This window comes from Ictalurus punctatus, chromosome 16 (genome assembly GCF_001660625.3).
Source record: "Ictalurus punctatus breed USDA103 chromosome 16, Coco_2.0, whole genome shotgun sequence".
Lineage (NCBI taxonomy): Eukaryota > Metazoa > Chordata > Actinopteri > Siluriformes > Ictaluridae > Ictalurus > Ictalurus punctatus.
In genome coordinates, this window is record NC_030431.2 from 17818861 (window position 1) to 17840741 (window position 21881).

At 38.6% G+C, this 21881-nt stretch overlaps 1 protein-coding gene across 2 annotated transcripts in view; it reads left to right on the forward strand.

The window, feature by feature from the left end:
- The window catches only part of LOC108277159 (roundabout homolog 1), a 193256-nt gene that overhangs the window by 28787 nt on the left and 142588 nt on the right, over window positions 1–21881 (forward strand). The window contains exon 2 of one of the 2 annotated variants that reach the window (XM_047160800.2): window positions 11326–11412. In XM_047160800.2, coding sequence (XP_047016756.1) covers window positions 11326–11412 — 87 coding nt within the window. Of the gene's footprint in view, window positions 1–11325; window positions 11413–19930; window positions 20771–21881 lie in introns of those variants that run through there. The other variant, XM_053686650.1, reaches the window with a different exon arrangement.

The window sequence follows — 21881 nt, forward strand, 5'->3', positions numbered from 1 at the left end:
AAGATGTTTCTGTTGGTTGGATCTGTCATTCTTTTCCATATGTGTTGATATCACAGTGCAAATGGTGCTCATGGTTTAACAGGTGGAGTCTGACTAATTTGAGATTAATCTGAGGGATTTCTAATAGAGTTTGGTGCTCCTACAGTATTCAGGTAGTCTCAGATACTGAATTTATGATAATAGACCATGGTTTAATAATGGTTCATTGGAGCAAATCAATGTCTGTAATATTCCTACCTAGAATGCTTCTCCACTGCCTGCAAGGACACAAGAAAACACTTGTATATTGTATAGAATTCATGCTTATTTAGGTAGAACTGTCGAATATCCTGATACAACCGAAGCAATACTAAAGCAAAAATACGTGAATTCTGGGGGAAATATTGGAAACCATTTTTAAGCATTTAATGTTCACTACTTGAATATGGTAAAAACGGGTTTGTAAAAATGTTGGGAAGAATTTTGGATGTAGGAAACGGGGAGAAATCGAAGCTGAAAGCTTTAAAGGCCAAAGCAATTAAATTAAATAACCAGAGTGGATAAATTTTTTGGGGCTGAAGAAACTTAATATGACAGGCAGCTTAACTGATGACAGCTGAAGTTAGCTGAAAAGTATCAGCTAAGTGGTGTGTAGAAAGAAATCTAGAGTGTGACTGTGTGTGTGTGTGTGTGTGTGTGTGTGTGTGTGTGTGTGTGTGTGTGTGTGTGTGTCTGGGAATATTCCTCTCATAGACCAGAAACCCACAGAGGATGTGGCATGTCTGAGGTTAAAGCAGTATGCGGAAAATGTGGCCTGTGAGGAAAAGAGTTTACTATAAACTGTGGATCCTAAATCAACATATATATATATATATATATATATATATATATATATATATATATATATATATATATATAACATTTCTAGTCATTTCATCTCAAAATTGATTATGGAGTGCAAAGCCAGAACACAGGAAATTATTTTCTTAAACTGTTGAAAAAAAAATTTAATTATACCCACAGCAGGTGCAGATTTCTGTAAATTATGTTTTCCTGCGAGTTCACACCAAACATAACTACTCTTTATCCGTTTATATACTGCTTCTTGAAGAACCTGCCAACAAAAACGGTTTTCTCAGCAATAAAATGGGAAGTATTGTTGTCGAAATGCTGTCTAATTACATGAGTGCTGAAAAGACTTTCGTAACATTTATTCCTTCCACTTTACCTTTGTACAGCACATCACACTCTTATACAAAACCTCCTCTCTGTCTACTACTCTGTATCTTTTCTCTCTGTCTTATACACATCCTTTCGTGTGTGTCAGCTGGAGACAGCAAGTCTGTGGTTTTGCATGATGCGAAACAGATGAAGTGTGATCGGGAATTTTACAGGAGCAAATGCCAGGCTGTCTCTCTGTTCCGTTCACCAATTTTAAGCAGAACATTCCACTGGTCAGCTTACAGACTGTGATAAAACCTGATAAATCCTTTCACTTTTACAAGTTAGAATGGCTGATGGGTTTGTTGCACTGTAGATCTGGATACCAGTTGCCTCACTCTGCAAATAAGTTAATGAAAATGTCCTTACACAGTGGTTATAATGGCCACGTCATCTGCAAAGCAGGGTGAGAAAAAGCACAGTGCAAATTTATCATTTGAGTAATACGGTTATACTGTACTTTCAAAGTGACCCTGCCAGTCAATATCACAATATCTATGAAAATAAAATAAAATGAAAGTTTTTCCATAGGGGCATAGGGGCATGGTGGCTTAGTGTTTAGCAGGTTTTTCCTTGCATCTCTGGAGTTGGGGGTTCGAATCCCACTATGTTCTCCCTGTGCTTCGAGGTTTCCTCTGGTTACTCCAGTTTCCTCCCCAGTCCAAAGTCATGCATTGTAGGATGATTGGCATTTCCATATTGTCCATAGTGTGTGAATGGGTGTGCAATTGTGCATCACAGTTCCCCCGAGTTCCCTGGGATAGGCTCCCTGTGACCCTGTGAAGGATAAGAGGTATGGAAAATTGATGGTTGGATGCAAGTTTTTCCCTGATCTTCAGGCAATTCAGATGACGCAACTTCATGTTGAACATGTGACTTGTGGAATATTCCAAATATTTTCTAGAGGTGTGTTCAGCTAAGAAGGTTGAGTGAATGCTGTGCAATGATTTTCATAACCTAGAATGGGTGACTCATGAAAAAACATGTTTCAAGCATGTTAAAGGGATTCACATTTTAATGCAAAAAAGCATGATTTTAATATATTTTAATTATAATATTACAGGCTAAATTTATACTGTAGATTTATAGTTAAAATATACGGTAGATTTTAGTTATATTAAACTGAGAATTTAGATAACAACTAAATGCTGTTATCTAAATGCTGCAGTGAGGTAGGCTATTATTACATGCACATAGCTTGCTCTTAATTTTAGTTTAAATGTCTTTTCCCTTTACTTTATTTACATATTTGTGAATGTCATATCAGTATGGAAACAAATGGCACCCCAGTGGTGGAATCATCCAATAAATAATTCAAAAGAGTGAAGACATGAATGTGCATTTGGTTCGGAAGGTATATGATGACCTTTCCATACTTTCTTTGAATGCTGTTGGCATGCATCAGAGTAACAGATATATATGAAAATATCCTCCAGTAATAGCCCTTGTCTTAAAGACATCTAAAAAAAAATTTTTTTTTAAATGTTCGACTGGACTGGTGTCATTTTCTGATTAAAAACATGCAGTGTTCAGCTAAGTGGAAAGCTTCAAAGCGTCTCCCTGAGCCTCTGACAGACACAATTTTGATAAGAACTGACGGCATGACAATATGAGAGTCCTCCACTGGAGTACCAGATACGTTCACACCATGACACATGATTTATTTTGATTTATAGCATCCCACTTCAGCACACAACAGTTTCCTATGTGTTAAGCATTTATCACAGGGCAGGTGGGTTCAGGTGAGTTATGATCGTTGATGGTCTGACCTGCTCCCTGTTCTTTTGAAACCAGTGATTACCGTATTTCACAAGTCCAGACACATTGTGGCCTTTGGAAATAGAGTGTTTTAGCATTGTTGTGTCTATCTGTCGATATTCATAAAAAGGATACAACAAATTGTATTTGTCTCTAGAGCTTTGAAAAGGTTACAGGCATCAGATTCTTACATTGTCTTATTGCGTTATTCTGACAAGTGGGTTATCAATCATCTGCCATTCAGAAAATCAACAGGTGCTGTCAGTCAAATGTCATGCTTGTTTCAGATTTGCCAGAATCAGTCAGTTTGCAGTCCAATCTGTTGTGGCGCGAGATGTTATCCATGCCATGTGCTACTGTAGATCTCCTGCTGGTGGAAATACTGTAGTATGGTCAACTAGCTAATCAATCCATGTATTTTTGGTTAGAAACGGAAACGTTTTCTTTTTTTCAGATCTCACACTGAATTGCCAGAAAGGTAAAACTGAAACTTGACACACGTCCTACATTTGTACAGAAATCCGAGATATATTGAATTGAAATGAATGGAAATAGTTTGTTGTGAGTAATGGTCAAAATCCTTCTCACTGTTGAGTAAATCTTATCAGCAGCTACAGGAAACACTGGGTGGACGTTATCATGGCTAAAAAACGTGCTACCAGTTTTTACCACTTTTTTCCCAGTCAGGACTGTTAATTAATAATTACTGTGTTCAATAACAGAAAAAAGTACAACTAACTGGTGTGTTATTAGTTTGTGCTTGTCTATTATTATAACTTGAATGAAGAACATCAGGCAAGAGTTTATGAATAATTCATGCAGAAATCCAGGTGATTTCAAAGGATTTAAAATTGATAGGTGTAGGCTAACTGCTAGAGTGACACTGTGTCATGTCTATACTGGAATTGGCACCAAACTCCATTCCCTAGAGTGCACCATGGCCTACAAACATGACAGCCACAGACTACGAATTCCAACAGACACACTCCTTGTTGCATTCACACTAGTATGATTATTCCTTATGCACACGTGATTTTATTCACCCACACACCCTGCATATACAGACTCTGGACAGTCCTTCATTCATTGGAAAGCATCACTCAGTTGTGAATTCATTTGATGTTGTCACGGTCTCTCCTTTAGGCAGCGCACTTGGGGAGCCGGAGGGTGCGCTTGTGCATGAGCAAGGTGCTCCAGCGCTCTCCGAATGTGGACAACCGTGACATTGTTTACTATGGACGCGTGCGTTTGTTTTGTTTCTGTTCTGTCTCCTCCCTGTTCTGTTATTGATTATTGTTCAGGGGTGTGTCCTTATTGTTTTCAGCTGCCAGCGCTTAGCGCTGATTATGTTTGGGATATATACCACTCGCTTAATGTAGTTAATGTAGTTAGATTGATTGATTGATTGATTGATTGATTGATTGATTGATTGATTTAGTATAACGTTAGATTAGTTTACCTAGACCACGCTGATGTTTTCCTCTCCCAGTCTTAGTTTCACATTCCATGTTCCATGTGTATGACCTTGTTTCTCGTTTCCTCATTGTGATTTCTGCTTAGTTCAGTTTATGCCTGTTTGCCGATCACCTGACCCTTTGTCTGTCTTGACTACGCTTTTTGGATTACGATTTGGATTTGTCTGCCTGCCCTTAAATAAATACGTCTTTACCTGCACCTGCTTCCGTATTCCATTCCGCCTCCGTTTCCGAAACGTGACAGATGTACTAAACCTTTGTTTACCGTGTATGCCAATTTCGTGTGTGTGCAAATTGCCTGACCTCTTGCATGTATCAACGACGATTTTTGTCTCATATTCTGGATTTATTTGCCTGTCCTGTTTTTGTAAATAAAAACAGATTTGCAACTGCAACCATCTCTGCAACCTGACACACTGAACAACACTATATAGGCAAAATTTGTGGTCCTCTCTTTTAATTCATGATACAATGACACAGTGGGGGAAATAAGTACTTTATTTCACATAACTTAATTTATGCACTTTAATGTTGTGAATTCTTTATATTTCCAGATTTTTGAGTTAATACGTATGTCTGGTGAATTTTTCATGTGAATCGCCTCATTGGAAATATATTTATCGGAAAAAATGTTGACGCGTCCAATACTTCTTTCCCCCACTGTATATTAAAGAAGCAAGGAAAATGTGTGAACATATCATTCAAATATTACAGGAGTTAAAGTTAAGAGCAATATATGAAACTATACTGTTTTCATAAAAGACACACTGAGAGAAATATATTGCATGACTGTATAAATGCATATATAGTCCACAAGAGAAGAGAAGGGGTGATATATACAATACTGTGAAAGACAAGGGCAATGTATTAAACACACTATTTCAGATGAAGCACAATTCATTAAAATACATCTAGACAATAAATATGCTTAGGACTAAAGGACTGTATAAAAATACACAATATGGACTAACTGTACAGAACAGTAGGATAGTGTTATAGTTGGTTAGACAGCATGAGTATGCAACAAAACAAAAAGAAACCTTTCAAATATGAGAAGCATTCAGAGAAATATTGCAAATACATCATTAATAATTCCAGGTGTAGCATTCTCTTAATTATCCTGAACTAATTGCTTTTGCATTTTTGTGTCAAAATTCTCACTTAATAATGACCCAAGGCTGAACTGACTTGGCTCTGGGAGTAAGAAAGACAGGTAAGAGCAATGCAAAGAGAAGATAAGGAGATTATAGTTGTTTTGATAGCAGAATTTATTGTTGTGTTAAGTGTTAAACGGGTTATTAACCCGAAGCGTTTTGCTTCAACTCAAGACCTTGAACATTTTTAAACTCAATAAATGTCTAATGGCTTTTTTTGAGGCAACAGATTATCAGTGATGTATTCACTCAGTCATATTTGCAGCATCAATTGTTCTCTGTCTTATTCTCCCGCCTCTAACACTTCTAACATGCTTATATTGTATCATCTTTTTTTTTCATCAGGTACAGAAGTCATTTCAACCAACCCCTGGGTATTAGTGATTTGCTACTATTACATTTTGAATGATCTGTCCATTTGTTTAATTTTAAGCCATTATGAGAGCAGTGCTAGAGCAGTAGGACTGTATATGAATTGATGAGACTCCATGTTGTTTGAGCAGACAGCATACGAGTTGATAACAGTAGTGGCTTGACCCCAGCTACCTGACATGCTGGGGTATGCGAAGAAAAGCTGTTCACTGTGCATATGTATATGTGACCAATAACGACTCATTGTCATTATAAGATACCAAACAGGTTGGTGAGATAGCATGCAGGTTGATCAGACAGCATATGAATTAATCAGACAGCATACAAGTTGATCAAGCAGTATATAGGTCGAACGGACAGCAACCCAGTTAATCAGGAGACATGCAATTTGATCAGACAGCACGCAGTTTGATCAAACAGCATCCAGGTTGATCAATTCAATTCAATTTTATTTATATGGACAATAGACATTGTCACAATGTAGCTTTACAGAAATCTGGATATAGATTTAAAATGGAAATCTAATGAGCAAGCCAGAGGCAACGATGGTAAGGAAAAACTCAGGCAACATACAAGTTAATCCGACAGCATATGAGTTGATCAGATAGCATATGAATTATTCAGACGCCATATGATTTGATCAGACAGTTTACAAATTGATCTAAGAGCATACAGGTTGATCAGACAGCATACAACTTGCTTGATCAAACAGCATACAAGTTGATCAGACAACATACAATTCGTTCAGGAGATCAGACAGCATATGGGTTTATCAGAGATCATAAGAGTTGATGAGACAGCATACATGTTGATCTAAGAGCATATAAGATGAGCAGACAGCATGCAGGTTGATCAGCCAATATACGAGCTGACCAACCAGCATATTTACTTATCAGATGGCATATGAGTTGATCAGACAGCATATGGTTTGATCAGACAGCATATGGGTTGATGAGGCAGCCTACAAAAATTACCTAAATGAAGATTCTACACTACATGGTCAAAAACTTGTGGGAACCTGACCATTACACCCATATGTGCTGTTGAACATCCCATTCCAGATTTAGTCCCCCTTTGCTGTTATAATAATCTCCACTCCACTCCTCTAGATTTTGGAGCATGATTGTGTGGATTTGTGGTCATTCAGCCACAAGAACATTAGTGAGGTCAGGCTGATGCTGGGTGAGGAGACCTGGGGTGCAGTTGGTGTTCCACTTCATCCCAAAGGTGTTCAGTGGGGTTGAGATCAGAGCTCTGTGCAGCACACTTGAGTTGTTCCACACCAACCTAGGCAAAACAATATCTTCATGGCCCTCGTTTTGTGCACAGGGGCATTGTCATGTTGGAACATGTTTGGTGAAGATGACTCTTAATGCTACAGCACACAAAGACATCCTATACAGTTGTGTGCTTCCAACTTTGTGGCAACAGTTTGGGGAAGACCCACATATGGGTGTGATGGTCAGGTGTGCACAAACCTTTGGCCATATAGTGTAGGTTTATCTACAGACAAAAACAATAATATCTGATATGAGCAGAAAATATTTTATTTAGTTTAAATGACAAAAAAAAACACATGCAATCTGATTAAAATACCTTTTTCTGGACATGCGGCTATTGGTTAGCCAGTCAAATCATCTTTCATGTCGAGTTTTTTTTGTTGTTGTTTTTTTTTCAGGATTCAAAAATGTATGACAAGAACCAAATGGATGAAAAAGAGCATGTCAAGGCAGGACGCGATGCTTGCTTGATCACATGTTCCCAGCAGTCATTGCTCCTCTCCTAGCAACTCCCTTAGTGAACAGTATGGACAAAGGCAATAAACATATCTCTGATGAATGTTCAGAACTGTGACTGGACATTGCCCTTGTGTAAAACATAATCCATGGAAAAATCTATAGATGTGTGAAGAACCTGTTACAATGTGGGGGCATTTTATTAACATTCCTTACATGGAAGAGTCACTGTAAATCAATACAAAGTTCTTCTGACTGATCATCTTTATCTTATCATGAAACATTTCTGACATAATGGGAGTAGGCACTTCCACAATGCCTCAGCCTGCATCCACAGGGCATGAGGGCTCACTAAAGGGTCTACTGATTATAAAATCATATAAATCATATGCTATGGTCTTTACAAACACCAGATATCCACTCAGCTGGCAACTCTATTGGCAGATTGCGTAGCAACATATTAGAGAGTGCTCTCCACCACCATCATCAAAGCACCAACTGAGGGAATCTTTTGGAGAAATGGTGTTTATCTTTCCAGTACAGTATTGGAACTTGTAGAATCCAAGCTAGAGTGCATTAAAGGTGTTCTTGAGGCTCATAGTGACAGAACACCTTAGCAAAACATAGTATGTTGGTTTGATGCAAGCAAATTGAATTTTGTTACTTGTAGTCGCAATGCAAACACTTACAAGTTGAAAAATCGGACTTACCTTGCTGCGTGAAAAAAAAAAACCTCCTCTCCTGTTGCCCCCAGCTAGCACTGCAAAGAAACCTTTAAGATCTGAGAAGCATTCTTTGTGTATGTACCAATATGATGTCCAGGTGCACCATTCCTTTAAGCATCCTATACTAATTGCTCTTTCATTTACAGGTGCAAAGTTCTGATTTATTAATGCTCAAAGCTGAGCTGGCTTGACTCAGAGAGAGAGAGAGAGAGAGAGAGAGAGAGAGAGAGAGAGAGGTGAGGGTGAGTCAGAGGGGAACTAAAGAGACAGGTGACAGGTGGGGAGGATTACACACTGGAGCTAAACCATCTGTCTGTCAGCACAACTTCATTTAACACTGCAAGATATTTCCCCCTCTCACTGTGATATTAAATGACACAGAAGAATGGATCTGCTGACTCCCTTTGGTTGTCTTTGGGTGCGGTACAGGCTGCCAGTGACAGTGCTTACAGTAGCCAAATGTACAGTTTTTAGCTAGAAGCTTGACCACAGTTCAATCTGGAATCGTTGCCTCTTTACCACAGAACTAACTAATTGGCATAAAGAGAACTGTAGAACAGACGTCTACAGTTCTCTCACGCGCAGACACAATTTTGAGGTTGCAGTAGCATATTTCATCATCTGAGTTAATCTATTTTGAACTGAAACACACTGCAATACAGTAAGCGTCAACAGTTTTCCTTTATTAACCTCAGAAGAACTGATATCCAGAAAAGTTTGTTTTGAGTTTGCGGTTTCAAATTCTTGAAGAGCAACTGTCAAAACATAACTTGTTTATGAATCAGCACTATGGATACATACAGCATGCTCATGATTGCTGTCTTGACTTGTCTTTATAGCACACAATAAATCAGAACGAATTTAATCAAAGACAGAAGCCTCAAACCCTATAATTTTCTGCATATTGCTGTCCATATTCAGACCAAAATGTTATATTAATGTTTTCCCAAGCCCTGTAAGGCAACAGAATATTGTTGTACTGAGTCATGCATAAAATGGCAGTGGATACAGCTTTTCATACCTGTGATGCCTAAATAAATAGCAATGGAAAAAAACAAGAACCCCTAAATCAAAGGCATAAACCAAGTGTAACCCACATGGTCATCGCAAACCACAAATAATGACTGATAGTTGGGTTTACAAGTAATAGTAACACTGATTATAGTTATTATAATGGCAGAATATGTTGGCAGGATCTGAGTGTTGACCATGTTGGCAAGTCTTCTTTGCTTGTGTTTCAAAGCCTTGAATAATGTATGTTCAAACTCAGTAAATGTCTAACAACTCTCTCTATCACAAATCACTTCATCTTCTGTCCCTGTTTATATGGTTTTATATTTTTTAATAATTAATCTCATTTTTAATCAGTTCATTTAAAGATACTTACGCCCTGATTTACAAACATCCAAAATAACAGACGCTATTTCGTGCGTGCAGTAAGGTCAATTTGGCATAGTATGGGCATGTTATGGAAAAATTTGAAAAGAATTAATGTCACGTACAACTTAGGAGGAGGGAAAATATAAATGAGGGTTTTTTTGGGGGGTGCTCTAAATGTTCCTGGCATCTACAATGCACTCAGATATCAATGAGACTGAACTTGAAATTCAAATAAAATGACTACTAAAGGCAGTGAGATGCATCCAGAAAAATGTATCAAAATGTGAATGAATGGACAGAATAGTGTAGATATGAGTGTGCATAACGTATATGTGAAGGAAAAGCTTTTACCCCTGTGCACAAAGCAATCTCCATGAAGACATGGTTTGCCAAACTTTTCATAGATGAACTTGAGTGGGCCTGCACAGAGCCCTAACCTCAACCTCAATGAACACCTTTGGGATTAACTGAAACACCAACTATGTGCCAGGCCTGACCTTACTAATGCTTTTGTGGCTGAATGGGCAAATCGCCACAGCCACGCTCCAAAATCTAGTGGAAAGCCTTCCCAGAGTTAAGGTTATTTTAACAGCAAAGGGGGGACTAAATCGTAAATTGGATGTTCAGCAAGCATATAGGTTTGATTGGTCAGGCATCCACATGTGGAAAGTGAAACACAGAAACTTCAATTGAATTAGACTATTGTTGCCATAGAAACCTAAGATAATATAATACTGATATGACTATTCATACTTGGACTGACACATTGCTGAATAATAGTGGAATGACTGGTCAACACCATGATGTAGATACTGTCCCACATCACTGTAAGGGAATTATCAAAGTAAAGACATTTTTGCCGGTTTGCGTCATGTAATTGACTAGAGACAACATATTATGGCATTCTGACAGCATACAGTATTAAGTCATGGGCTCCAGTTTCACAATTAGTGGCCACAGCGTTGGTATTTCACATTCACAATATAATAATTCATGATCACAAAGTAGTTTGTGTCCTCAAAATATTAACTCAAGGGCTCAATGTATTAATTTGTAGCCTCAATTTATAAATTTCTGGCCTTGCCTTACTAAAAAAAAGCCACAGTTGTCACCTCAGAGGCTATGTACATTTTTACAATGCAATATGAATAGAAATATTAGGTTTGCTAATAAAGTATCATTAAAGGAGTAGCAACAAAAAACGCAGGAAACAATCTAATTTAGCAATTTTCTTTATTTATTATTGCTAATTATTTGTAATTTGACAAGTAGGAAAAATATAATTATAGCTACAAAACCTAAATTAACCTCCAATCAGCTGTAGATATGCATAATTCTTTAAAGAAAGCATCTTACAATATGTATTGGCATATTATCTTATTGCCCATCTGTTGTACTTGAAGCACTGTGTACAGGCGGGAAAGCAGAATGGAGCCTTCCCGTGCATACCGTATGATGCCACACAGTTCAACTATTGCAACTTATTAAAAAAATGACATGCACCCTTTATTTTCCTCTCTGACAGATATCAGTGCACAGAATGGGCTACATGAACCAACCACATCTGCTCCACCTTCTGACCATGATGAGGACAACTCACCTGGTTACACTGGTAATGCAATCTTCTCCTTATTATTATTATTATTATTGTTATCATTTCAGTACTGTTTATCTGCTTGGACCATCTGTACAGTATCATTGTGTGATGTGCAAAATAAAAACTTTAAAAACTCTTATGATCTGCTATATCACAGTGAATCTGTAGCGGTGGATTCATTTTCTATAACTGCGGCTCTGACAGTAGTTGTGTCTTTAATACAAATGATAAGTTGTTTCTATAGTAATAGCTCATTCACAGAGATTGTATGATGCTTCAGATGCTTCAGATAATCTAAACCTAATAATAAAACATGTTATATGATTTAAAACATGTTAAAACATATTATTCAACAAAGAAAAAACATACAATCACTCATATGTAAAAGCTTTTTATATAGGGAAGGTAGAGCTCCAGGAACAGGGTTGGTGACCACTGATATAGATGGTATAAATGTGCACTCTTAAAATGGTTTCTACGTGGGTTCTTTGGATAGTTACTGATTCTCTGAGGGTAAATCTACATCTTTTGCTATATTCTTTTACGTTTTCTATGTAGGCCTTGTTCAAAATTGTTTCCTTTAAAAATTAGGAGCCATTTTGAACGCTGAAACCATTGATTCTCCAAAGAATCCTTGAGAAACCATTGTTTCAAAGAGTATATGCTACATGAAAGATGTTGTTTTTTTTTTATCTATATTGGAATATGTAATATATATCACACTTCTCTTCATTCTGAGTGGTATTAAGAAACTCTGGTGTACATTTTACATGGTGATTTATTTTAATTAAAAAACACAGCATGTAGGTGTAGAATTTGACAAACTTGTTTTGATGTATATGGGAACAAAGGAATAGGTTTTGAAACGGAAACAGAGCTAATCAGCTCTAATGCCTCACTAGTGAGGCAAACACTGAGTTCACCAAGGGGAAGACCTTCCTTCCAGAGGCTGTGTTTGTGTTTGCCTCTCTAAGCTACGGGGAGCTGGATCACACGTCCAAAAAAAACGTAACGCAACCAGCTGAAAAATGTTTTCCTTGGAGCCCTATGACCTAGAGAGCCAGCATATCAGAGTAGAGAAGCTAATTGATTAAGACTCTCCTCTCACTCCCAGGCTGGACTCATTTGTAGCTCTGAAAGCGAAACGCTCAGTGAAAACATGAGAGTGGATTTGCTCTCTATCCAATTATTTCTTAACATTTCAGAGAGACCCTCAAGCATTCTGAGTAATGTTGGCTTTTGGTCTTGAAGTACCAAATTGTTTTCAAGATTGCCTCTAGTTTTTATAGGCAAAGAACTATTAAAACATTAAGTTGCAATGCACTATGATATTTAATGCGAAGATTTGAAAACTTTATGTCTACTCTGTGGGAGAAATTTAAAGTAACACAACTCACTGGTGACAGACATCCAAATTAATAGCAGCATCAAAAAGACACCTGGTTTGTCTGAGAGAGGGAAGAGATGAGGGAGCAGTACATCAGCATGTAGATATACTCCTGGAATAGAAAGCTTTCAAACTGTCTGTCATATTTCACGAGCTCATTTTACGGCTGAACCTGGGTGACAGTGAAACACGCTGCTACCCTGCTGCCCAACGTCAGGAGCAATGTAGAGAAAAGGGTGGAACAGGGACTTGATTGAATAGTGGCATGATGTGGAAAATGAGACCATGAGAGAATCAGAGCGCTGACAGTTAGGAAAAGTGGCAAATTGGAGAGAAGAGAACAGAGGGAGGGGGAAGAAAGAAGGAGAAAGTGACAGATCTTATGTGACAGGAACTCAAGTGGAATGAGTCAGTCAGTAATGGAAAGTGTGTGGAAATGAAACTAGGCACGTAAACAGCACAATTCTCTTTGAAATAGCAGAAAAGGATGGCTGCAGCTTTCCTCAGCAGAAGGGTATCATTAGTGTCTGTCTACCTTTGACCTGAAACCCATCTGACTTTTTCATCCACATGGACAGCCAATGACTCTCTGTTCGATATGAACTCTTTCCACTTGAACCTAAACGGCTGCCTGTGGCTCTGCGTGGGTGAATGAGAGGACATGCTAGCGCTTCCTTCCATTATCTGGAGCTGAGCATGGCGCCTGTGTCATTGCACTAATGGCATTTGGAGGAATGGAGTGAGATCGGTTTGACTGGCACGTTCACTTCATTGCCAGAACTCTGCAGGAACTTGGAGAGACATTTTTGCAGTCTCTCCAACACAATTTGCAGCTTGAGGAACAGATGCAAGGACCAAGGGCCAGATATGGACTAATCTGCAGCTGGTCAGAAGAACTGCTTCATAACACTGGCCTTTCAACACAACTGTGAGAATTTTGCAAACTACACATTAGGGATGTAACCGAATACGAATGCATTATTCAGAATGAACAGAAAAATGTGTTCTAAACAGATACAAATGAAGATATGAATTGGAGATGCACTATTTGTTTTTCTTTTCTATTTTTAAGGCTTGCCTGGTTTGAGAATGGGGGGCATGGTGGCTTAGTGGTTAGCACAGTTGCCTCACACCACCAGGGTGGGGGTTCGATTCCTACTTCCACCCTTTGTGCCTGGAGTTTGCATGTTCTCTTCATGCTTCGAGGGTTTCCTCCAGGTACTCCGGTTTCCTCCCCGAGTCCAAAGACATGCGTTGTAGGCTGATTGTCTGTAGTGTGTGTGATGGATTGACACCCTGTCCAGAGTGTCCCCTGCCTCATGCCCTGAGTTCCCTAGGATAGGCACCAGGCTCCCCATGGGCCGGTGTAGGATAAGCATCACAGCAATGGTTGGATGGTTGCATCATGTTGGAGGTTTTTTACTTTCATGTGGGCAAGACTTTAGATTCGAAAAAAGAGCTATGTGTATGAAAAAAGAGCTCTGCATATGAAAAAAGAGCTAAGAGCAATAATATTTTTATGGCTGAGGTGAATAGTATTATAGTTCTATTTGCACTATTTTGCATAATCATTAGTCATTTCCCCTTATTTTTGTCTCTCTTTCTATGATCTCTGAGAGTGAGCAGACTAAAGCATACTAGCAAACCTGGCTACTGGTTTTAATATCACATTGTGCTGGCCTAACATTAACTAGCTTCCTAGCGAAGTTAAATAATTCTTTTAATAACACAAGTTAGCCAAATATGCTAGTTATGCTAATGTTAGCTAGCTTGCTAGTAAACAAGAAGAATGATTGAATAACACAAATATAGTTGGCCTAATTTTAGTTAGCTTGGTTTTAATTCCATATATACTTCAACTAATATTAGCTAGCTTATTAGCCACTATACACTTAAGTGGCTCAGATCCTTACGCTTGCCCATTTTTCCTGCTTCCATCACATCAACTCTGAGAACTGACTGTTCACTTACTGCCTAATATATCCCACCTCTTGACAGGTGCTACTGTAATGAGATAATCATTACAACATTATGGCTGATCAGTGTATTGTAAGATAATATTAGCTAGTATTTCTAATTGGATATCTTAAGCTCACAGCTGTGTTTTTAGATTAGCCAATGTTGCTAAATCAGGACAGCCCATTCTCTTAAACAGGAATAATGAGTAACAAAGAATTCAAAATTAAATACGATGTTAAAAATAATCCAACAGCCAACTTTTTAACTGCACTTTAGGAAGTGCATTGTACTTCCGCAATTTTAAAATGAAGTTTTCCCTTAATATGTCCTTTTATTACCTGGATTTATGGTTTGCACTTATGTCACTTTTGGCGTCCAGCTGTTGTTATGCTGCCCTGAGAGGTATTTAATACTTGTATGAGTGTCTGTTTATATGTTTGTGCATATGGACATAAGGTCAAACTTAGCTGAGTGAAGCTGAGCTGAATGTCTATCGCACCTGCATGTGTGTGTGAGGTCAGACAGCTTGGGAGGCCAGCGATCATATTTATCACATTAGCCACGCGGGTCTGACTGTGTTTTGGCAGCTGAGTGCGGACCTCTCTGTGTGTTTGGATAGTCCATCCTAAATCCTGAGCCCCAGCTGAAGAATTCTCTGTGTGCCGTTGTGAATTGCCCTGATTGATTAGCATGCCTTTTTTAGATCCTACAGAGTCTTCATTTTGGACTGGAAAACTTTCTGAAGTGCTTCTTCCAAATGTTATTAAATGTATAAACAGTATTGATGCTTTGGTACATTATAAAAGAATTTCACACCTTGTCCAGCTTAGTCCACATACTGTATGTGTAGTACCTTATGTAAAGGTTGAGGGGTGGACTAAAAGTTAGGATTGGCCTTTTAAAGCTCTCAAACTATTTAATATAGATATAGATCATTTTCACGTAATGTTTTTTTTTTCTCTCCAATTTTCCAATATATTAAGTTTTTCTTATGTGCTCATTTTACAAGTAGATGAAAGTTCTCATTAGCTGCTTGCCTGGATGGTGCCAAAAATATGCCTAGACTTGTAGCAGGAAAAACCCTCATGAACATGTTATAGAAGTTTACTGGATAACAGCCAGTCTGCTAATTTATTATAACATGTTGGTTTGACAGAAAACACATCTGCAACTTGATTTGATGTTTATACAGTATGTGGAATTAAAATATGAATATTAAACATCTCACGTGATATCATGTAACATAACTTCAGCAGGGGTTTGAAAAGGGGATGGAGGTTTTACAAGATTTTTTTCTTAACTCAAGAGCTGACTAAAAGCTTCCACTGTTTGTCAGGAAGAAGTAAGTTTGTCTAAAGAAACATACTAATTCAGAGTCTGGGGAATCCTGCTTGCCTCCTCAGTTGTCTGTCTTTCTGCGTTATGCCAGACAGTGTTGTCAGAGGGATGGATGTAAGTACTCTTACAAGCGACCATTAAGAGAGAGAGAGAGAGAGAGAGAGAGAGAGAGAGAGAGAGAGAGAGAGAGAGAGAGAGAGAGAAGAGGGAACAGAGACAAAGAAAGAAAATTACATAGATCTCAAATATGCATTGCCACCCAAGAACTACTTCTAATACTATATACAATTCTTGCACACGTAATCATATCCAGTTTAGTTTTGGTTCCTTGAATATGAAGATTTCTATGAAGAGCAACTATTCAGCAATTGCAATGATGCTATTCTATGACCGGTTACTTTGCACCAAGGAAGAGATTAGTGATTCTGTGGCTAATTTGTTGGGAGTTGCTCGAATTTTCCTTAGCAGTTGTGTGCTGTGCAGACACAGATGACATTGCTAGTACAATGGTGTTTAATAAAGAAAAACATTCAATGATCTCAAACAATCTCTGTGAGCTCCTAAAATCAAAACAAAGGGAAAAAAGATTCTTTTCTCACTCACCATTTTTCAGGAAATGTTGGACTCAGAGGTTTAGAATGCGATGCAACTTTGAAGCGTTGGACCTGAGCAGAGTGTACAGATGAGGAGTGTCCAGAGTGTACAGGTGAGGAGTGTACAGATGAGGAGTGTACAGAGTGTACAGATGAGGAGTGTACAGAGTGTACAGGTGAGGAGTGTACAGAGTGTACAGATGAGGAGTGTACAGGTGAGGAGTGTACAGAGTGTACAGGTGAGGAGTGTACAGATGAGGAGTGTACAGATGAGGAGTGTACAGAGTGTACAGGTGAGGAGTGTACAGAGTGTACAGATGAGGAGTGTACAGAGTGTACAGATGAGGAATGTACAGGTGAGGAGTGTACAGAGTGTACAGATGAGGAGTGTACAGATAAGGAGGTGAGAGTGCTGGACAGACTAAAGACCTAAAGTCCTACTGCATGACTTTCTTTATGTAGAGATGAAGTATTAGCTGTTAGCAGGTAGCCGAATGGCATTATGGGTAATGTTAGAAATTTTTAACCACAGTGAAAATAGACCAACATGTTGACGAAAGAGGTTTAAAGTATAAACAAAAGTCATTACAAAATAAATCATGGACACTACTGAGGATCTTTAATTCTAAAGATATATTAATGCAAGTCAGTCAGGTTCAGGTGGATTCTTCCTTTTAGGTTAACTCAGACCTCAACACTAATATTGCTCTGCTCTAGGATACTACATTATGTCAAGTCCAATTTTATTTATGAAGCACATTTAAAGACAACAGTAGTTGTCCATCTGACATGCTATACGTAACATCATGTAGCATATTCATGCATTATAATAGTCCTGCTCTCAATTTAAGTTGCAATTTTGATACAAACAAAAAGCTGCATTTCTGAGAGTTGCATGAACTAGCCAGAGGAGTGTTGAATGTGCTGATGAGTGGTTTTTGAGTGCTCATGTTTTTGCTGTTTGTGTATAGGTCACTGTGAGCTATGCTTCTTATAGCACTAGTAACATTCCAGCTATAAGCATTCAGCTGGGAGGCCAGTCGTACAAAGTGGCCAACTAAAGGATTTGTAGCAGGAGTGCATAGTGCAGTTAATGCACTCATGTTCTTTTCCTCTCAGCAGGAGAACATTAGTCAGTACCAGAATGAGGAGAGGCCTGTGGAGTTGGCATCAGTTGGCAGTGGGCAGAATTACATGCTGCTTCTTTGTGAAGAGCTCTGAAAACAGCATCATTGCTTTTCTTCAGTAAAAGAGCCATGCTCCTTGGCTTTCAGAGTGCAGGATATTGCATGGCACGCTAAGAGAGTTCAGCATCAGTAAAATCCTGTACTCGGCAGCACACACCAGCAGCCACCTATAAACATGAGCTTTAAAAAAGATTTTCCCTGCACTATAAGGCTTTTGCAGAGAGATATAAAGAGCAGATTAAATGGTTATAAGTAATCTTTGACTTGAACTGGGAATGGTTTCACTGTATTTTTACTGCCTACACAAGATAATAAAAGTTAAAAAGGTTATGGTGTGCATATTTGCGCGTGTATGTGTGTGTATGTATGTGTGTATGTATATATATATATATATATATATATATATATATATATATATATATATATATATATATATATATATATATATCTTACGCATGTAAGGGTGGATTAAGTATACATTAGAGCACACATTTAAACCAGTACTACTGTGCATGAGGTATTTAACACCACATAAAATCAGACAGTGCAGAATATTTCATGTAGCAGTGTTTTCCAGGCCTGGTCCTGGAGTCTTCTGACTTTTTCTTATGCTCCAGAACGCTTCATCAGCTAATTTAAAAGCTCTTTGGGAGGTTAAAATAGATGTGTTAAAGCAGGAAATACACTTAAAAGTGTAGTGCAGGAGGACTACAGAAGATGCATTGGAAAACCCTGGGCAATCAGTGTCAGGCTTGTTATTCATTTCCCTCGGTAGAGAAAAACGAGTCAGTAATATTTTATGACTTCCAGCAGAGGGCGCGCGTGCTCGCGACTGTAGTGCACGCGCGTCCTGAAACCTGCTTCACTGCACGAGACTTAAAGCAAACCCGAGCTATGTCCCAAATCGCATACTATTATAATTATAATGGGTTTCAGGACCAAAAAGGACTTTTGGTGTAAAATGTACAAACGATTCATGAATGCATTTAAGTAAATTAGTTTAGTGGGCACTTCAGTTTTCTTTCTCTGTGCATGTCTTAAATTGAATTCATAAATCAGTGTCCTCTATTGTGATTTTGACCCAGATAGCCTAGTCTACAGTCTCTAAATGTGGCAGAAGTTATGTAAATATAACTATAGTAATCCAAATGCTCAAGAAAATATCATGCGGAATCCTTATATGGTTTTCAGCACTGTGTTGTTAATAAATTACATATATATGACAGAATTTTTATTACAGGCCAATTTATGTGCCTTGTTAGTAATAGCTAATATATTCAAGTGAATTTGGAATTAAAGAGCAATGGACTCGAGAAAACCATATAAACTGCAGATCAATTCTTCTATATGTGTGTGTATGTCTTCCATATTTCCTCCCTTCCTTCTTTCATTTTTTTCCCCCCTTCCTTCCTCAAATTTCCTCTTGGGCTCAATTAACTACATCTATCTATCCATCTATCTATCTGTCTGTCTGTCTGTCTGTCGGTTCGTTCGTCCCTCCCTCCCTCCCTCCCTTCCTTCAATCCCCAAATTTCACAATGGGGATCAATAAAGCACATCTATCTATCTATCTATCTATCTATCTATCTATCTATCTGTCTGTCTTTTTCTTCCTTCCTTCCTTCATCCTATGTACCAATAACCTGATTGCATTTGAGCATTAAAGAGCAGTAACATATATTCTGCAGATCAGTCATAGTTTCTTTCTGTTTATATGCCTGCGTTCTTTCTTTCCTTCCTTTCTTCCATCCTCCTATGTACCCCTTACCTGATTGCATTGTCTGAAAGAGCAGTAACATATCTACTGCATATCAATAACAATTTCCTTTCTTTCTTTCCTTCTTTCTTTCTGTTCATGTGCCTGCTTTCCTTCTTTCTTACCTTCCTTTCTTCCATCCTCCTATGTAGCCCTTATCTGATGCACTGAGAGCTTACTGTGTGAATGAGAAACAGTGTAAAGCGCTTTGTAGAAAAGCTAAGGTTAAAAAAAAGAAAGAAAGAAAGAAAGAAAGAAAGCGCCGTATAAGTGCAGACCATTCTCTTTAAACCGCCTGTACGACCCAAACACGGTCACGCGCACCCGCCTCTGTGAACGCGCATAGCAAGGAATCACTAACTGGTCCGAAAGCACAGAATTCAGAAGCGCGAGATCGCGCGTGAGCTTTTGAACGGAGTGATAAATGATAAATAAAATAATAATAATTTAAATTAAAAAAAAAAAAAAACGTGAGAAAGTCGATATTTGACCGATTCCTACAAATTGCGTCCAACAGTTACCCAGTGGTTATTACAGGGGACTCTATTTGTTGGGCTTCTGTTCCTTGGGTAAGTTGCACAGAGAGACATTCCGCATGGAATCGTGATACCATTTGGTCCAGGACGCTCAGGAGATCCGCGCACAGATCCTGGAGTTGGCCCGGGCGGAGTTTTCCGGAGCGCTTTTCCCACCACCGCCTCCTCCACCAGGGAGAAACTCCAGCCAGGGCTGAGCGACTCCACAGAGCCGGAGTACAGCAGGACATGTCGCTGTCGAGCCGCACTTTCCTGCACATAACCACAAAGTTTCTATCAGGACGCAACGGGAAGACGCGCGCGGCTTGCAAACCCTGGTGATTTTTATTATTCATGAACAGTCCATATTTTTCCATTTCATACACTTTTCCAATCCATCGGACATCATGAGATCGGATTGTTCAACCCCAACAGGAAGAGCACTAATAAATTAAAAGAAGAAGAAGAAGAAGAGAAAGATACAAGGACTGAAGTTGGGACGATGAGATTATGCCACATGTGCAGCAGGAGTGTATACAATTTAAGGAATTCTGAAATAAATTCCCAAAGGAAACCTGGACCGATGGCATACTATATAGGAATTTACATCTTTCTGGGATTACTGCAGCTCTGCGCAGGTAAACTCAACTTTTGAATGTTCTACCACAAACTAAATCACCAGTGCAGAATGATTCAATTAACTAAGAGGTGGAATGAGATGCATTTTGATCCTGGTGGATTTTTACAGAAACGTGGATGTTCATTCAACAGATTGGGCTGATATGAATAATAATGTGATGTACAAACTGACCCTTGTGAGCCTGATAAATGGCTAAGCAAGCACTCATTTAAGCTTGTTTTTTAATCAAATGATGTGCATTAATCTGATTTTACCTATGAATTCATTTTTCAGAATGTTGAAGAAAAAAAAACACACCCATGCAGAAACTTCATTATTCTAGGTCTTATCATAAGCTGACATGATAATAATTCCATAGTCCAATTTCCAAGTCAAATTATATGCAAAAAGTCCAATATTGCTCCTAAACTGGACTTTAAAAAAAACACACAGATAACACTATAATTAATGCAGCTTTGTTAACACACACATGTGACCTGGGATAGTTTAATGTAAGTAATGTATTGTAGATATCCATGATTTAGCTATATGGTCTGGTATACGGTGCTCTGCATGTCATTAGTCTCACTTGCAGCTCCACGAAGTCACACCTTAGTGTCTTTATGAGTCACACCTTTGTGTCGTTGTGAACTGGAGGGTGTTACAGCGAGCGGAAGATGAACAATGGAGACTCTGTTTTTATTTCGAACTTCTTGCGACTCAAGTGCGATCAATTCTGTACTGCTTGTATAAACTTTGCTTTTAATTGCTTCCGGGTTCCTGCTCATTCAGTTGCACTAAGAGCGCAGACAAAGAGCTTGAAGGAAAAAAAGCACTGCCTGATTTGAATAGGTATCTCGGAGAAGGATTTGTTTTGCTCCAGGTTATCAACAGGCTGGGATGCTGCAATACTAGCAATGAATTGCGGTGTACAGTAGGGCAACACTAGAATGTAATTACATGCAGACATACACACGCACACACATATGCCTCAGGGGAGGCTGTGTCCCACTCTGGTCTCATTCTCTGTGTGAAACGGCTTAATGAGGTGCTGTAGTGCAGGGAAGCATTGTCTAATATCAGCAGGCCGGATGTTGCTACATTAACGTGTTGAGGGAACACTCAACATG